The sequence below is a fragment of the Dermacentor andersoni genome, chromosome 2 (assembly GCF_023375885.2).
Source record: "Dermacentor andersoni chromosome 2, qqDerAnde1_hic_scaffold, whole genome shotgun sequence".
In the NCBI taxonomy this organism is placed as follows: Eukaryota; Metazoa; Arthropoda; class Arachnida; order Ixodida; family Ixodidae; genus Dermacentor; species Dermacentor andersoni.
Window position 1 is genome coordinate 7,221,699 of NC_092815.1, and position 17,639 is coordinate 7,239,337.

A 17,639-nucleotide genomic window follows, 5' to 3' on the forward strand; every position below is an offset into this window, starting at 1 on the left:
AACATGCGACGATAGGGCTTACAGAGGCAGAAGTAGTGGGCATGAGTGGAGATATCTGGTACTCGTGCACAGGTGTCAGACAGGCCACTGTCATGTTACTGGGAAGAACAAGTGCGACAGACCCAAAGTTGAGAGCGGGAAGCCAAGTAGAATTATTGACAATGGTGACAATGGTACTTGGGAGCGCCACGCCACGCTGTAGAATAACATCGACAAGCGGAGAGACAATATAGTTGCCATCAGGAACATGTGGTCAAGCATTAAAAGGTACAGTATTAGCGGCTTAAGGTGGTAACCAGGCGAATTTGGCAGAACACAGTGACGGATGATGTGCATCACAAAGAAAGTAGCTGTCAGAAGGAAGGTCCAACTGCACAGCACCTGTAGCGTAGTCTATTAGGGCAGATTGGTTCGAAAGAAAGTCCTGCCCTAAAATCAGGTCATGTGGACAGCGCTCTAACACAATAAATAGGATGGTGGTTTGATGGCCGGCAATCGTTACTCGTGCTCTACACATGCCGACAACCGGTGGCGTACTGCCGTCGGCAACACGTACTGTGCACGGCATGGTACGCGTGAGGACCTTTCTGAGTCTTTTGCGAAGGGTGGCACTCATTACAGACATCTGTGCACCGGTTTCAACGAGGGAGTTGACTGGGACTCCATCCACCTCAACGTCTAATATACTTCCAAGGGTTGGCAATGTGATCAGAGGATTTGCAGGTCGGGTCGTTGATGCAGCACCATCTCTGGGAGCTGCACTGACTTAGTTTTCCTATTGCATGAATGAGGAGGAAGAAGAGCGGCGGGCCTGCGGTGAATGAGACCGACGACTTAGGGGCGATGGTGACTGGCTGCTTCGAAAGGTCATAGGTATGTTGTCAGCATTTGTAGATGAAGGATGCACAGGAAAACGGGGAGCACCTTGATCTGGACGGTCGGACGGGAAGCTCCAGCTAGGGGCGATGACCAACGACTAGGAAATCGGTCTATTGTTCGGTGTTCTCCAGTCGGCCGGGCTACGACGGCGAGTTGGAACCACTGAAAACGGGGAAGCAGTGGTTGAGCTGGGCCGGTCCTGACTGACAGCGGCATCACGAATGGGGCAGAGAGATGGGAGGCCGAAATTTGCCATATCTTGTTTGACATCGGCCTGTATAAGCGAGACAGAACATGCATTGTCTGGGCAATGCTGACAAGGAACGGCGGGAGACGTGGCCTCGAGCTCGTGACGAATTAACTGTGTCAAATTTTCTTGTCCAGACTAAGGAGGTCCACGTGGCTGTTCATCATACAAAGATGTCGAAGCTGTATTTGGTAGCCTGCTGAGCTGCTCCGTAATATGGCGACTTTTCATCAGTTCGAAATTGCGGCACTCTTTGATGATTGCATCTACCGAGTCATAGTTCTTACAGATAAGCAGGTTGTATGTGTCATCTGCTATGCTCTTCAGGATGTGGCCAATTTTGTTGGTCTCATTCATGTCTTTGTCAACTTTACGACAGAGCGTGTGGACATCTAGAATATATGCCACATAAGATTCTGTCGACATTTGACCACAGGTCGATAGCTCCTTCTTCACTGCCAATTGACGGCCAAAAGGCTTTCTTAAGAGGTCCAAAAGCTTCTGCTTGCAGACGTCCCAACTCGTTATGTCATGTCAGGGGGTCTCGTACCATGCTAGCGCTGTGTCTTGGAGGTAGAATATCACATTCGCTAGCATTAGCGTTGGGTCCCACCCATTATTTTGCTTACATGCTCATACGAGGAAATCCAGTCTTCAACGTCCATACCATCGATGCCATTGAAGGTCCCTGCGTCTCGCAGCTGAGACAACACGACGGAAGTCAGAGTCTGCGGCACCGGTTGTGGGCGGTCGGTCATTGTGGCGCTTTGGCTGTCGATCATTGTGTCAGGGCTCATGCGGCGACCACTGCGGAGCTCCCTGTTGGTACCCCACACATCCACCAAAATGTTGTGAGGCAGAGACAAGCATGAATGTTGTTTATGGAAGACAAATGTTGAAAGTACCAACCAACTGACACCAGAACATGACGGCCGAAGCGCCCCAGCAACAACACTTCTTCGTCATCGTCTCTTGCCAGCACGTCCTGTTCTGCATCGCGACAGTATTCTGTGTCCTAGTCTGTAACGTAGTCTGTGTCCCTTCACGCTACAAACCAAGAAAAATGAAATGTTTAGTGTGGAAATGTAAATGGAAAGGAGTGAAGTGCGTGCGCATATTTGTGCATATCAAGACTGATATACACAAAAGAATTTGCACTGGAAGCCTGATTGGGTTGCTAACATACAGCATGCTATATGGCCATGCTGGCTGTAAGTTAGTAATGCACGTGTTGACGATTACAATGAGAAGCTTGTTCGCTATAGCAGCAAGTGCACCCAGTCATTCATGGTGTCAATTTTGCAATGCTCTGCATCAGCTGCATCCATGGCATGTATGGCTCCAGTAAATTCACGAAATCAATACTAATAGTCGTAAACATGCTTGTTTACAAAGCATGCTTAGACAAAGAATAAGAATTGACTCGCAATCCCACCCCTGCGAAGCTGTTGAAAAGCCACCACTACAACTGCTGAGGGTGGTATGCAATGCTCTATTGCTTTAGAGTAATGGTAGCAATGGTAGCTTAAAGTAATAGTAATAATGGGAGTAATGGTAATTTTGACAGCATGCTTCTGCCCATAGTGGTGCTGCTACAATGTTGAAATCAGTTGCTAGGCTGGTTCTTTTATATACGAAAGGCTAGGGACGTCACTCTCCACGTTGCAAGCCGCTGTTGCCGCGGTTGCCGCGGTTGCTTGTGCAGCAGTAATCTTTACTAGGAAACATATGCGGGGAGTGCTATGTGCTTCCCATTGTTATCAGGAGTGCCTTATCATCAATTATGTGGTTTGAATGCTTGTTTTGTGCTTGTTCTTTATTGAAAGTATGCCGTTCTGTATGTTGTATGCGTGATTCCAAAGAATGTATGCACTGTTTGCTTCACTTTGCTGAGCGCTTGTATAGTCTCTGCGTTAAGGGGTGTGAGACGGTGCATTTCTTGCTTGCCTACAGAGGGATGAGTTATTGCATATTTGCTTGCTTACGGGGGTATGAGCCATTGCTGATGATGACAGATGCTTGTTTTGAGCTTGTCCTTTATTTGAATGTACGCTTGCTCATATAGTTGCCAATTAGCCCCAAAACAGTGAAAGCAGCTGTTTACTGTTGGTCCTCTCCACGTTGCAGGTCCAAGACCCAGGAAAATCGAGGCAAGTTGGCCCTCACCTTGTGCAGTTGTCCCAGCAGTCATTTGCTTCTGGCCAGAGCTGTCGAAATAGTGAACTCCTCCAGTGCTTACTTGTCCTGCATGAAAATTGCACGGTCACTGTGCATAAGAACTGATTTCAAGTCAGGTTATCCTTGGGCAGTGATAGCAGGGCCTTAAATTGTTACAGGTGCTTTGTGATTTCGATGGAGCTTGTCATGGTGATTTGTCTGTGTGCCAATGGCACAGAATGGTAAAATGTATGAGAGAGCTTTACCCTGATGTACGTATATTCATTGTTGTTACCTTATTGGTGGTATACACTCTAAGAAATGTTTACACCCTTTGCACTGCCCCTTCTGCCACACAACAATAATCGTCATCTGTCTTGATGCGTTTCCTTTCTTGAAAACGTCGCGCCCGCTACTTTCTTGTTGGGAATGCTATCATGCTGATAACGCGCATGCTGTTCGTTACTGGAAAGTACCGGGCTCGCAGCGTTAAAGAAAGGAAACGCATCGAGGCAGATGGCGATTAGTGTTATGTGGCAGAAGGGGCGCTCCAAAGGGTGTAAACATTTCTTAGAATGTACTGGAGGCCTGAAATAGCAATGCTGTTGGGATGCTGTATTTAGCCACTGCACATCTGATGATGTTCTCAAAAACTGTGGTTCATGCCTTGTTTTTGTCTTCAGTGAGACTACTCATCCAATGAAGGAGCGCTTTTAATGCATAATGATAGAATGCTACATTGTGTAGTGTTGCCTCCATCGATGTTGATTCCTTTGTATATAATAATCATAATAATGATAATAATAATAATAATAAATAATAATAATACTAATAATAATACTTTGACCACCGCTAGGTGGTGGCTGATGAAGAATAAGTGATCACGCACGATAAAACAGAACGACAGAAAGCTGAGCTAGTTGGTAAGGATTCATTATGCAAAAAAAGAGGTGAGGCGTGCAGACAGGACACAAGAGTAAAGAAGTGGACAACACGAATGCCAATGCACTCGGCATTCGTATTGTCCACTTCTCTACTCTTGTGTCCTGTCTGCACGCCTCACCTCTTTTTTGCATAACGATAAAACAGATTTAGTGCATGAATAATTGGCGACACGCGTTGTCGAGTACAGTTCTCTTCTCTGCCTGACCCCTTTATTGCTACAATAGTATGGTAACAGAAGTGTTTTTCAGAGTAAAAATCTGTTTTTATTGTTTACGGAATGCTCGCCCCTCATGGTGGCAAGGTCACCTTCAAGCAGCATTGCATTGATTATGAGATGATTGGATTTGTTGCTGTGTGCATACAAGGAACTGCAGCTTGATATTTAGTGAAAGTGCTCTTGAATGTGCACAAGGGCACAATATTAATAGTTGTGCAGCAAGACAAATAAACTGCGCACGAAGTTGTCAGTACATCTCGCACTGATAGCTTATTTAATGTACATGTTTTGGTTTGAACTGACAGCTTGAAAAACTAAAATGGGAACCAGCGAAATAAGTGCATACACAAGTGCTGAGAGAATGCAAAAGCGAAGTAGCACCAGGCATGTATTGGCAGAATAAGTGGACACTCACTCATCAATGTTTTTGGAGACTACATCCTCACTCATACTTACATACTCATGTTCATGGTCTCTCCCATTAACCTGCATGCTCAACTTGCATCTACTCCAACTCACCGGTACACACAGAACATACTGTATTTACTTGATTCTAACATGCCCTCGATTGTAATGCGCACCTGTTTGCCGTAACCTAAAAAAAAGAAAAGGCCTTTACAGTACCATGCACCTCATTCTTTCATAAAGAAATGAAACTTTCTCTTGTTTGGAAAAACAGATTTACTCCCAATGCCCTAAAGTTGCGATGAAGAAAAAAAGTTGCAGTTTCACCCAAAAGGTGAAGCATCGATTGCAATAGCAGATTAGTAGACAGGTATACAAAGCAAGGATAGTAGTTTTATCAGCCGTATAAGCATGTAAACATTCACTTACTAACTAAATTAACAAGCATGGTGTCACACGCGCCGAAGCAAACATGAACACGTCTCACTCGATGACCACAGGAAGTTGCTATCAAAACATTGGAACGAGGAAGTGTGGAAGCAGGAGCGAGTGAATTGACCTTCGTGCTGCCTCTTGCTTCAATGCGAACTAAGTGACGAGAACACAGCACGGTGCGCCTAGGTGTGTTGTCTCTGTCCACATCACAGATAACTTTCAAGATAGGGGACACGTGGCCATGCCGTACCCAGCAGCCACCAGAGTAGAACGCCTCTCCTTCTGTTTGCACCAGTCCCTCATGCAAGTTTCAGGAACTTCGAATGCCCGTGATGTGGCCCAATTTCCGTCCATCTTTGCACACACGATCACTTTCCTTTTAATTGTGGCATCATGATGAACTTGGTCGGTCTTCACAGTCGGCACTTCTATGCTGATAGAGCAATTGCAGAAAACGGGAAGACGAACGGTGGACTAACCTAAGCACAAGTACTACAGCACACGAAGGAAGCTACGGCAACTAGACTCGAAGCGCATACGAGGCGGCCATATTGAGATGCCGATGGCCATATGGTAAAGCAGATTTAGAGTTGTACATGATTCTAATGCGCACAGAATTTTTGGACCCATTTTATCAAATAGAAAGTGCGCGTTAGATTTGAGTAAATAGAGTACATCCACTCAAGCTCACCAGCTCTGGCTCTCACTCATAATCATGTTAACCAGCATTCACTCGTGTTCACACTCTCGTCCACTCAAACACATCGGCACTCACTGCCATTCATGCTCACGTCCACTCGCTAACGCTCTATCTCGTGCCTGTGATAAAAGTGCCGAGCGAGCATGAGTCAGTGTATTCGTTAGTGAGTATGCCGACCTATGGCATTGGGAGAGTACAGTGAAACCTCATTAAACCGTAGTTGGCCAGACCTCAGAAAAAGTATGTAGTACAGTAGTAAGACGGTAGTACTGCTTAACCGAAATAGCATGAGATCGCCCATTTACCTGTCAAAAACGGAACTTGGAGAGAGTGAAATGAAAAGGGAAAAAACATGCAGTATTTATTTACTTCATGCGACAAACGTGTTATTTTCGTTTGATGCCGCGGAGGCCTAGCAGCAACAACAGTGACCTCAAACTTGCTGAAGCTGTGAGCCAGCTTTTCAGCCAGCACCCTCTTCTCGGCAAACACTTGCATGGCAGATTCCTCATTGGCATTGCATAATCTCCGTGCACAGGCGCGGTAGCGTTGCAGAAGTCGCGGGGCACCTTTTCATTGCGGGGTGCTGTTCTCGTAGCGACGATAGCATTCATGAGGCTAATCTAACGCGCAGCTTCTGCCACTGCCGGGCCTGAATCGCCCGTGCTATCGCTTTCCGTGTCGTCCTTATCACTGTCGCTAAGCGACACTTCGGCAATAACAGAATCAACGATGGCAAAAAATCGGACCTCGTAGCCGACATTTCTTTGCGGTTGCAGCATCGCTGCTGAGCAGCTTCTTCGCATTCCAAATGCTACACACCATAGTCAACAGTAGATCCATGTCGCGTGCCAGCGCCAACTTTTCGCGTCACATTCGATAGCACGAACAATGTCTAATTTTTCTCCTATGCTAAGCACCCGGCATCCTTTTTATCCGAGTTTCAGCATGATGCGAGCTCTCGCTTGCACGACGCCACAACGCCCTGTGGCATGGCGCCACAATGATGTGGCTTCACGCGCAAATGCACAGGGCACTTGGAAGCCGTTGTGCTGATCTCTGAGGCTTATTGTTCTGCTGGGCTGCTCAATGGAGACGATGCACCGCCGTGTTTGCACAACTAAAGGTGTAAACACTACATATTAACCGATACGCACACAATAAGCTGGTACAGTTTATGCGGATACAAAACACATTATGTTCAATGGCCGCTGAGTAGGGAATTTGACTTTACTACTTTTGCACCCGCCGTGGTTGCTCAGTGGCTATGGTGTTGGGCTGCTGAGCACGAGGTCGCGGGATCGAATCCCGGCCACGGCGGCCGCATTTCGATGGGGGCGAAATGCGAAAACACCCGTGTACTTAGATTTAGGTGCACGTTAAAGAACGCCAGGTGGTCGAAATTTCCGGAGTCCCCCACTACGGCGTGCCTCATAATCAGAAAGTGGTTTTGGCACGTAAAACCCCATAATTAAATTAATTAATTAAATTACTACTTTTGAAACGAAAATACTGTTTAAGCGGGTACGGTTTAACGAGGTTTTACTGCATGGTCATTTACCCCATCACTGCAGGTTGATGTGATTATGTTTCATTATTTAGCATGGTAACATTTATTGGCAGGGGCAAAATGCAGGTATGAAAGTGCTGCACCAATTGCGCCATCTTGCGCCATCTTGGGCCATCTTGGGCCAGACCATTGAGCTGCATCAACCTGCACCAAAACTCGGAAGTCACGAAATTGAGCAGGATGTGTATGTTCAGTGGCTGCCGCACAATTATAGTCATGCGTTGGCTAGTGCCTAGCCCTGCAATCCAAGCATAAGCAATCCGTTTCAGCATCGCCTTTGGAGTGTTTGTTGCTAGGCTGCAAAAAAATGAAAACTGTTTTGTGCTATACAATGCGTTACTAATGTTTTATATAAGTGTTATGCGTTTGTGGATACGTAGACTAGCTAAATATGATTTGAACTGCCGCTCATTTCATGGGGCAGTCGGGAAGGAAAGCCACGCTGAATAAATAAGGTCGTACAGATTGCTCAGCGTGTAGCGTATCAGTTTTGTTAAACATTTTAGCGTTTACTTTCACACTCACTTGGTAGGTCTATGTCGATTAATGGGCAAATGCCATGCATGAGACATTCATAATCTATTTCACACATGCACCATGTCCAGTTACCAGGATGATAGTTTGGCGCCGTTAAATGACCTGTTTGCTTTCATGAAACTTCTTAGTCATAAATATTCAATGGCAACCACAATAGTCACTCAAATTTGCACTCAGGTGATGCTATTTTCTGCATGGCCACACCACAAAATATCAGGCTTTTGCTTCCGAGAAGGCAAGCCAAGGATGTAAAGTTTTGTGTTTAGTCAACCTTAGTGGCCAGATGATGGTCGGAATTAAAAGTTTGCAGAAAAAGTGAACCTCTGGAATTGTGTTCGCGGCAACGATGTTCACAACGCGATTTGCACTGATCGAGTCTGGAAATTTTAATAACCTATCGTTTGGCGCACAATATATCGTTTGCCATTTTACATTTGCTTTATGGTGCCTGTAACGGAACCGTGAATAAGCCCAAATAGTCGAGCTTATTCAAAATATTTGTTGACGATGCAGACTGGAAAGCCACATAACATTTTTATCTCTTTATTGTTTTCAAAAATATCTTAGAGTTTCTCACTCAGCAAACGATGTGAAAAACTGGCCAACATGCCCTGACCAGTATGTCACTCCACATTTATTCTGCAGTGTTCTGCAATCTTAAATGAAGGTTGCCAAGAGTGAAAAATTACCAGAGGGTACTATGTGAATGGCGTTCACTGTACCATGATGGGTGTTGTTCACTGTGAAAATTTTTCGTTCATTGTGCAGAAATATGTTTAATTAGCTAAATTTATAAATTTACCTATTCCATGAGATGTCAATGAAAAACTTGTGGGTGACATTGAGAAATGGCCACTAACAGCATTTCAAGTGACGTAGGATTCATGAAGACCTTTTCTTTAACGAAAAAGAAAGCTAGTGAAATTTAAAAAAAAAGTAAGAGAAGTACATTGTGACCGTGACGACGCTTCTGCACATCAAAGATTGCATAAATCTTTATGCAAACCTCATCAAATTTGGGTACTGGGAATGAGTGCCAATGCTTTTTGCTTGACACGTCAGTAGTTTTTGGTGCAAATCTTCGGTTCTTATTAAACGTGAGGTAGTACGATCTTGTAACGGCTTTCTTTCCAAACTGTTACAAGACGGTGCACGTTCGTAATATACACAGTGTACTAGATGACGACGTGTAGACTGAGACCGCTATTATTACTGGTGTGGGGTTACATTGTCATGTGATTTCTTTTCATTTCACGGGCTTTTACTTGTTTTTTTTTCGCTTTTTGTTCTTGTTGGAAAAAAGGAGCACACAAGACCTAGGTTGCTTTGTACACTGGTATCAGTCATATCTCAACATGTTCTACAACCTTTGCATTGGCACCTTATTAAATAAGTAAGGTAATTAATGATAGCTGGTATTGGTTTCCCTTGCAGCTTTGTGCTACAGTCGGATCGATGAGAAGTTTTTCCTGTTATGAATTCTTTTCGCCTAGTCGGCTTCCGCAGAACTGATTTGCCGGACCTAATAGTGTTCTGCAAAGTAAAATAAAGAACACCTTTTCTTAATCTGCCTTTATTTCACTCATATTGATCTTTACCATGCTGCTCGAAGATGCTTAATTACTGTTCTCAAACGAACAATTCATGCTCTAAACCTGCTCCAAAGTGCCAAATTTGCTGCTCCCAGAGCTGCTCCAAAACTTCCTTGGCCGCTTCCATTCCTAAAGATGTGAACTACCGGAGAAATTCTTCAAGCGCAATGACATATGCACCAGTGTACCATCACTCGCCCTAGCTGGAAAAGATTGTTCATGTCTAGAACCGTGATTGTGGTGAGAAGTCCAAGTGTGTAACACGTGGTGGGTGTAGTGTTCCTCCGTGCTGGCACATGCGCATGGTGAGAACTTGTGGGGTTACGTCAGCAATAATGTTCAGGTAGTTTGGCATACGTCGTATGTACTCCTTGTACCTTGTGTATACATTTCTTTCACTGGTTTTTGTCTTGGTTGACCGTGTTCCTACTCTCCCAGCACTTAGCATTGTTGCAGCTTGAGAAACACCTCGTTTCATGTTCAAAACATGGTTTTGAATTTTCTTCCAAGGTTCAAGATTTGTCTTCTTCATTTTCACTTATCAAGGCATAGCGGATTGAGCCAGCAAGAGTGGCGGCTGATTCAAAGCTGCCTTTCCTGCAACACTAGCTTTGCAGGAAAGCTCACCCTTATGTGTCCAAAGAAGGTTACAAAGGTTAACGTATGGGAGGGGCCGTAGGTCTGATTCAGAGGTCAGCAATGGGAAGAGCTCTTTAATGTCAGCAAGGGTGGTGTGTGTCAGCATAGCTGTGTGAATGCAACTGTGCTGGCATACTTTGCATAGGGCCTTTCTTCTACAGTGGTTCTGTGGATCCTCTGCCTCGCTTATGGCAGGATGTCATTTTTACACTGCTTTCAAGGAGAACAAGAACACCTTGCGCTCAAGTGTTCTGCTTCGATCTCGCGGCTAAGTCACATTCAATTCAATTCAATTCAATTCTTTATTTGCAGACATAGAACACACAGAAATACCATTGTGGCGTTACTTTGTATTATTAACTACAATGTTATCTTTTTAAAAATTTTGGCACCAACAAAAGTAAACCATTACATTATATTTGTCATCAAATTGTATTCATACAGATATGGTGCATTTTTCATTGCAATGTTTGCCTATTATGCATGCTTTCTGACTGTTCCTTAGGTAAGTTTTGCTAGTGGTACAATCTTTTTGTGCCATGCTGTGAAAAACATACTTAAAATTTGCATCACTTTTTCCCTGTTGTTACCGCTTAATTCTGCCTATCTACTGTAACAGTTTAGAGAGAGTGAGATGTCAGGCTCATTCGGTGCCAGAGGGTTTGCCTCAATATTATTTCACATTTAAATTAAAGGTCTATGCAGCTCTTGATAGTTCAGTAAAGTCAGTAAAGTAGCTGTGCATGGTCCCATGTACATCTCGGATCGTGCATGGTGTGGTGCTAAAACATTCCAGTAAAGGCCTCATGATGTTTTGTCTGCAGTATCCGTGCTGGAAAAGAAGCTTCAGGCATACACCCAGCAAGTGAAGCAGGCACGCTCCCAGCGCAAGAAAGCAATGGTACGTTCCACAACCAGCCTGGCTGCCATGCAATTCTGAGTTATTTCTTTTTCTTCCAGTGTCTAGTGTCAGTGCAAAGCAAAGGAAGGCCTTGATATCTTTCCACTATGCAGTTGGAAAAACAAAGTGAAAAGTCACTTTGGTTATGACTTTGGGCATTGTGTAGGTGTGCTTGTTTGCTGCCTACTGTTATGGTTGCTTGATGCTTAAAAAAACAAGGAGAAGCTGCAGAATATTGAGCTGGTTTATGATGGCCAGTTTTCTAAAGTTGGCTTCACTGCATGGCTTTTCATATTCAGTTATGTCTCAATACATTCCTGTTATTGCACAGGGTGTCTACCAACCGGGAAAACCGGGAATTCTCAGGGATCTTGAGTAGTCTGGAAAAACTCAAGGAATTTGTGCCTCTATCAAAGAAAATTAGCTGTAATATTTTTCGAAGGGTCGAAAGTAGCGGTAATGCTGGCTTGAGTAACAGACAGGAATCGTAATGAATCATCTTTGACGCCCTGTTGTCAGCTGGAGGAGTTGCCAGTGTACAGTCAACGACCGACTTTCTGGATTCCTGATAATTTGGATGGCTTCGCGGCACGACCACGTACCCCATAGAGTCAATGTATCAGAACATCTGAAATTTCAGATGCAAGAACTCTTCGCCGCCAGATTTTCCGGGCGTTTTTTCGTGACCACAGCTCCGAATGGCATTAATCAAAGCCGCCACCGCTGCCATTTTGATTACCTCGCAGCTTCGAACCGGCACTATCGCACGCAGATCCGCTGGCAGCCGTAGCCACCACTGCGGCAATGCTAGGCCTAGCTCCTTCGACGTTCGCTATGAAGCTTCTTGTCGTTAGGTGCCAGTTTTTTATTAAAAGAATTCACTGCTGTCAGCAATGGCACGGACTCCACCTTTGTGGTATTCGCGATTGGCTTAGAAGCTTGGAAATGCGGTGTGTTGCATAACGCCGGTTCCCAAAAGTCAGCTTCGCTTCTGCACGGAAATGCTGCTTGGTGAAGCATATGCAAAGGTATTGCAGTGAAGCATAACAAGCGTGGGAAAGGGCTGTTGCCACGGGACACAGTATGTATTCCTTAATTATACACGCGCGCACCCGGTAGTTCCTGTCACAGTACGAGCATCGATATGCCTAATATGTGTACCGACAGGCCTTCAGGGCGTTTTTGAATGTGCCTGTGGCAGTTTGAGCCCTTAAGGGCAGTAAATCACATGCATTTATTTTTTCCAACTGGCCGATTTTTCGGACGTTTTCGCGGCCCCTAGGAAGTTCGAAATATCAGACATGGACTGTCCAACTGACCAAGAAGATGCTTCAAATGATCCGTGGGGCGAGCGAGTGTCGGAAGGAGGACAAGAACAGAAAGGATCTACGCATTGAAGAATGAACTGGAAAGGAAGCGCGCTGCCGCCGTTTTGAAGGAGCTTGAGCTCAAAAAACAAAGTGTTAGCTGATACCGAGATGCAGGTGTCCCTCATCCAAACCAAAATAAACTCTTTAAAGCAGTAAAACACAACGCTGGGGTGTCGTGCGCGGGCTCAGAGTATGTCAGGACAGTTGAGATTTACTTAGAGCTTTTGAGAGAGAATCTCAATTGTGACAAAGTTCGGGCCTCAGACCACTGAGCTTGCTATTAGTTGTTAGAAGCAGCTCATATTCGAAAATATTTGCTTCTGTATGATTCTCCTTTTAATTCGTATTTGAGAATGTGTGACTCGATTTGCAATTTTTTCGAAGACATTTTATTTGCTGTGCATTTTACTAACCCTTCCCTTCTATTCTCTTTTTGAATAACATAAACACTGCTCCTTAGTATTCAAATTAGATTAAGTCGTTTTTTTTTAAATTTTTTTCATATGCTTACTAAGAGTGACAGCAGCGGGCGATATGGTTTCAGCCCGTCTTGACATAAAACATAGTTCTCCATCACTCAGGGAAAGCCTGGAAAACTCAGGGAATTTGGAAATGTCAATTTGGTAGATGCCCTGTTGCTGTAAAGCATACAAACTCCGCGAAGGCGAATTTGGTTTCATATGCAGTTGTACAGTGCAGGCAATTTTTGGCTCAATTTTCTTGAAAAATAAAAAAGGCATGTTAGAATTGGGTAATTGCCATAATCAGACAATTGTGAGCTATGGTTATTCCTTGAGAATCTTTCTAGGGCACGCTGAAAATAGATGCTGCCAATAAAGGGGCTGCTTGATCTTGAATTGTAGCATGAAGTGACACAGACAGGGACTGGAAGCAGACAGGACGAGTGCTAGTACTTTCTGCTTCTAGTCTTTGTCTGTGTCACTTTGCATTACAATTCAAGATCATGTTACCGTACCAACTCATCCTTTTGCAAAAGGGGTTGCTATTGGGTACCATAGAGGTCAGCTGAGTGCTTGCTGACTGGTCAAGTTCAATTTATCTGGCAAAAGCCAATTTTACAAAAGTTTGTGTGCATAGAAAAACATGGGTGCCAGCCGGAATACAATTATTGAAAAATTGAATTAGCCGAAATTGAATTAACAGAAGTCTACCGTATTCAGTCGAACCCAGCTATATCAAATTCGCAAATAAACACCTATCAGTTCGATATACAGCATAATTCGATATAAGCCTGCTAAAGAATTGGATGTCATAAAAACATATACCATTTATAAAATCACTTTATTGATGAAACTACCGTATTTACTCGATTCTAAGCACCCCCTTTTTTTCACGATCGCGATGCCCAAAGTGAGGGGGAGTGCTTAGATTCGAAAAATCTAGAATGACCCCCCCTCCCTCTTTTCGCTGCGACATCACAACGAGATGGGTGCGAGAAATAAAATTTTATTTTGCAAACATTCAAAAGAAAAATTGGTGCAGACAGTGAACCCACCTCTTGTGTAGGATGCTCAGTCACTATCACTGCCACCCGAGTTCGTCGCATCGCTTGAACCGCTGCTCTCGGTGTCCCACAGCAGGTCGTCTTCCGTTCCGTCGAAGTTGTTTGTGATCGAGCACTTCTTAAATGATTTGACCACAATATCCACTTGGACCCTCTTCCACGCGTCCGAAATCCACTTTGCAATGGTTGATGGGGACGCTTTCTGCAGCTTTCCTGTCGGCGTCTTCTTCCGGTCAGGGTCTCGCACCCACTCTTCGTACTCGTGTCAGAGATTGGCTTTGAAGGGCTTGTTGACTGAAATTTCGAGGGTTTGCAGCACTGACGTCATGCCATCCGGAGTCACAACCATGACGCTATTGATGTTCCGAAGCCTTGTCTCTACCTCCGGGGTCAGATGACTGCGAAAGGCGTCCAACAGAAGCATCGACCGCGTGCCTGCAAGTCCGCCGAGCAATGATTCCAGAGTGAGCAAGCGCGTTTGGTGGCCTTGGCTACGCGCTCTTCCTGACAAATAGGGGGGGTGCTTAGATGCGCATGCGAACTTTTTTCCTGACTTCTTGGCAAAAATAGAGGGGGGTTGCTTAGAATCGGGGGGTGCTTAGAATCGCGAAAATACGGTAGCTTAGTTTCCCATGAAATAGCCCTGTATTTTATTCTGCTTGGACAATTTTGCTGCCTGCGACGCTCGCACTTCTCCGCATTGTCTAAAGAGTCTGAGCAGCTGAGGCCGCAACCTTCCGCATTCGCGAAGAAGCATTGAACTAGTGCAAGTGCACCAATCACCTCGGAGGAGTTGGGCAAAGGACCGTTGTTGCTTTCCTCATTGTGCCCACTTTCACTTGTGCTCGGTACGATGTCGGCAATGTAGTCTTCGTTTTCGGGCTCTCCCATGGTCGTGGCACCATCATCTGCACTCAAACTTATCGATCATTGATTTGTCAACAGCTTCCGGAAATTCTGAGAGCTCGCTCCAAACTTCGGCAACACCGGCAACGGCTTTGTCGCATTCATCAGAATTTACAGTCGTCACCGAGCATGCAGAAGCCGGCATGTCTGAAGCAATTTTGGATGAACCACTTGTACATGGCCGTGTGTACGCGTCGGGTGCCATGGGCACTGGGTCACGAGTTTGACCGCTTTAGCCCTAATCTCTCCCTTATTCTTCAAGATCGTGCTGAGAGTGCTCCTCGGAATCTTGTACACTGTGGGGATATCTGACTTCTCATCGCGTTAGACCCGATTTATGATTTCAAGCTTCACAATGAAAGGCGAATACTGCCGCTTCATCACGGCAACACTGCGGGAGAAGGCCCACAAGGCACAAACACAATGAACCAGAAAAGCAGCGAGACAACTCGCACTTGCACCAGCTTGCACAGCGAGGGCCCAAGAGCCTCTGATTGGCTGTCTGAGCAAGTGCTGCGGGCGGGCCAGGATCATTTTTTTCAGGGGGGTGTCGACAGATCGCTCGACGCAGCGCGGTCCCGGTAGGGAGAACGGTTTGATAGAGCTGCACTGCCGGGTTTCCCCGTGACTGCGAGGGAAAGCCAACTGCTAGGAGCGCTTTTCCACCACTTGACGTTCGATATATCGGGAGTTGCTGCTATTTTGTTCGATGTAAGTGTAACTTTTGCTATATATACTCATTATAACTATACCGTGTTCAGAAATAGTTCGATATAAAGAATAATTCAATGTAAACGGGTTCGATATAGTTGGGTTGAACTGTAGTGTAATTTCTGTACTCTGTTCTCTGTGAACTGCTGGCATGAACACAGTTTTACTTGCTTTAGTGGCTCTACATTTAGGAATAAGTTAATAAAAATCGTACCACACTTACCAGCCAAGGTGTTACGCGGTGAAGCATAACAAGCGTGGGAAGGTCAATTGCCACGGGACGCAGTATGTATTCCTTAATTATACACGCATGTACCTGCCATCTCGTGTCACAGTATGAGCACTGATATGCCTAATAAGTGTACTGGCTGGCATTTTCGGATGGGCCTGTGGCGATCTGAGCTCCTAAGGACAGTAAAAGACATGCATTCATTTTTTCGAACTGCCCGATTTTTCGGACATTTTCACGGCCCCTAGGGAGGCTGAAAAATCGGACGTTGACTGTACAACTGACCAAGAGGATGATTCAAATGGTATGTGGGGCGAACGTGCGGCGGAACGAGGACGAGAACAAGGTACTGTCGCATTGAGGAATGATAGGGAAAGGAACTGTGAAGGAGCTTGAGCTCAAAAAGCAAGGTATTGGCTGATGCGGAGGTGCAGGTGGCCCTTATCCAAACCAAAATAAACTTTTTAAAGCAGTGAAATGCAACACTGAGGTGTTGTGCGTGGGCTGAATGTCAGGACAGTTGCGGTTGACTTACCAGTTGTTGAGAGAGAATCTCACTTGTGACAAAGTTCAGGCCTCATACCAATGAGCTTGCTATCAGTTGACAGAAATAGCTCATATCCCCTTCAGTAACAGCATCCACATTTGTGGACAGGACCTATTTTTGCCATTTCTGTGCAGTGATAGCAAGGAATAGAACATAAACATTAAGCATAGAGTAAATTAAACATTCTGATAACCTAAATTACTTTCATTTTACTTCTGAGCGATATGTATCGTTACAGAGTACTGCTTTGGTGAAGGCACTACCGTGTTTTACGTGACGTTTGACATGGGGCATGTCGGTAGCAACCTCGGAATATTTTTTTTCTTTATTGAAATGCTTGAGGCCAATGAATAACTTTTGCATGTAATTTGAGCAGGGGATTTAATGCTTTTTATGAAGAAATGGAGCACAACTGACTTTACAATATTCAAAATTTAGTTACTCTATAATTATGATGTCTCATCATAAAATGCTCAAAGAGTCATTATACTGTCTTGATTTACTTTCAGTGTAGTGTCAAGCACCATCTATGTTTCACACACGTATTGACAGTTGATCATAATTCGTGACTGAAGGGGATGTTCGAAAATATTTGTTTCTGTATGCATCTCCTTTTTTATTCATATTTGAAGATGTTCGATTCGATTTGCAATGGGTGTTACCATCTTTTTTCGAAGATATTTTATTCAATGTGCATTTTGCTAATCCCTCCCTTCTGATTTCTTTTTGAGTAAAATAAACACTACTCCTTACTATACAAACGGGATTAAGTTGTTTTCTTTGTTTTTTAGCATGCTTGCTGGGAAGTGACAGCATCGAGCGACATGCTGTCGGGCGGTCGTGACATAAAACAAAGTTCTGTGTCACTCAGGGAATTTTGCAAGGGCACTCAGGAAAGCCTGGATAACTCAGGGAATTCGGAAATGTCAACTTGGTAGACACCCTGAATCTTCTGTGAAACATTGGGGGAAGGGAGCTGGTGGGTGTGACTGTAAGACCGTGCTGGAGAAGCAGTGACGTTGTTACTGCAAAGCAGGCACTGTATGCCTGGGTGTGTTGCACTAGTCATGTGCAACACCTTGTGCAAGTGCTGCAGTGCTGTGCAAGAGGCAGTCTCTGCCACTTTC

The 17,639-nt window shown here is 44.7% G+C and overlaps 1 protein-coding gene across 2 annotated transcripts in view; it reads left to right on the forward strand.

Annotated features, from left to right (window-relative positions):
* The window catches only part of LOC126543037 (uncharacterized), a 160,847-nt gene that overhangs the window by 73,705 nt on the left and 69,503 nt on the right, over nt 1-17,639 (forward strand). For both annotated transcript variants that reach the window (XM_055077562.2, XM_050190181.3), the window contains exons 7-8: nt 3,254-3,276; nt 11,148-11,224. In XM_055077562.2, the coding sequence (XP_054933537.1) occupies nt 3,254-3,276; nt 11,148-11,224 (100 nt within the window). The remainder of the gene's footprint in view (nt 1-3,253; nt 3,277-11,147; nt 11,225-17,639) is intronic.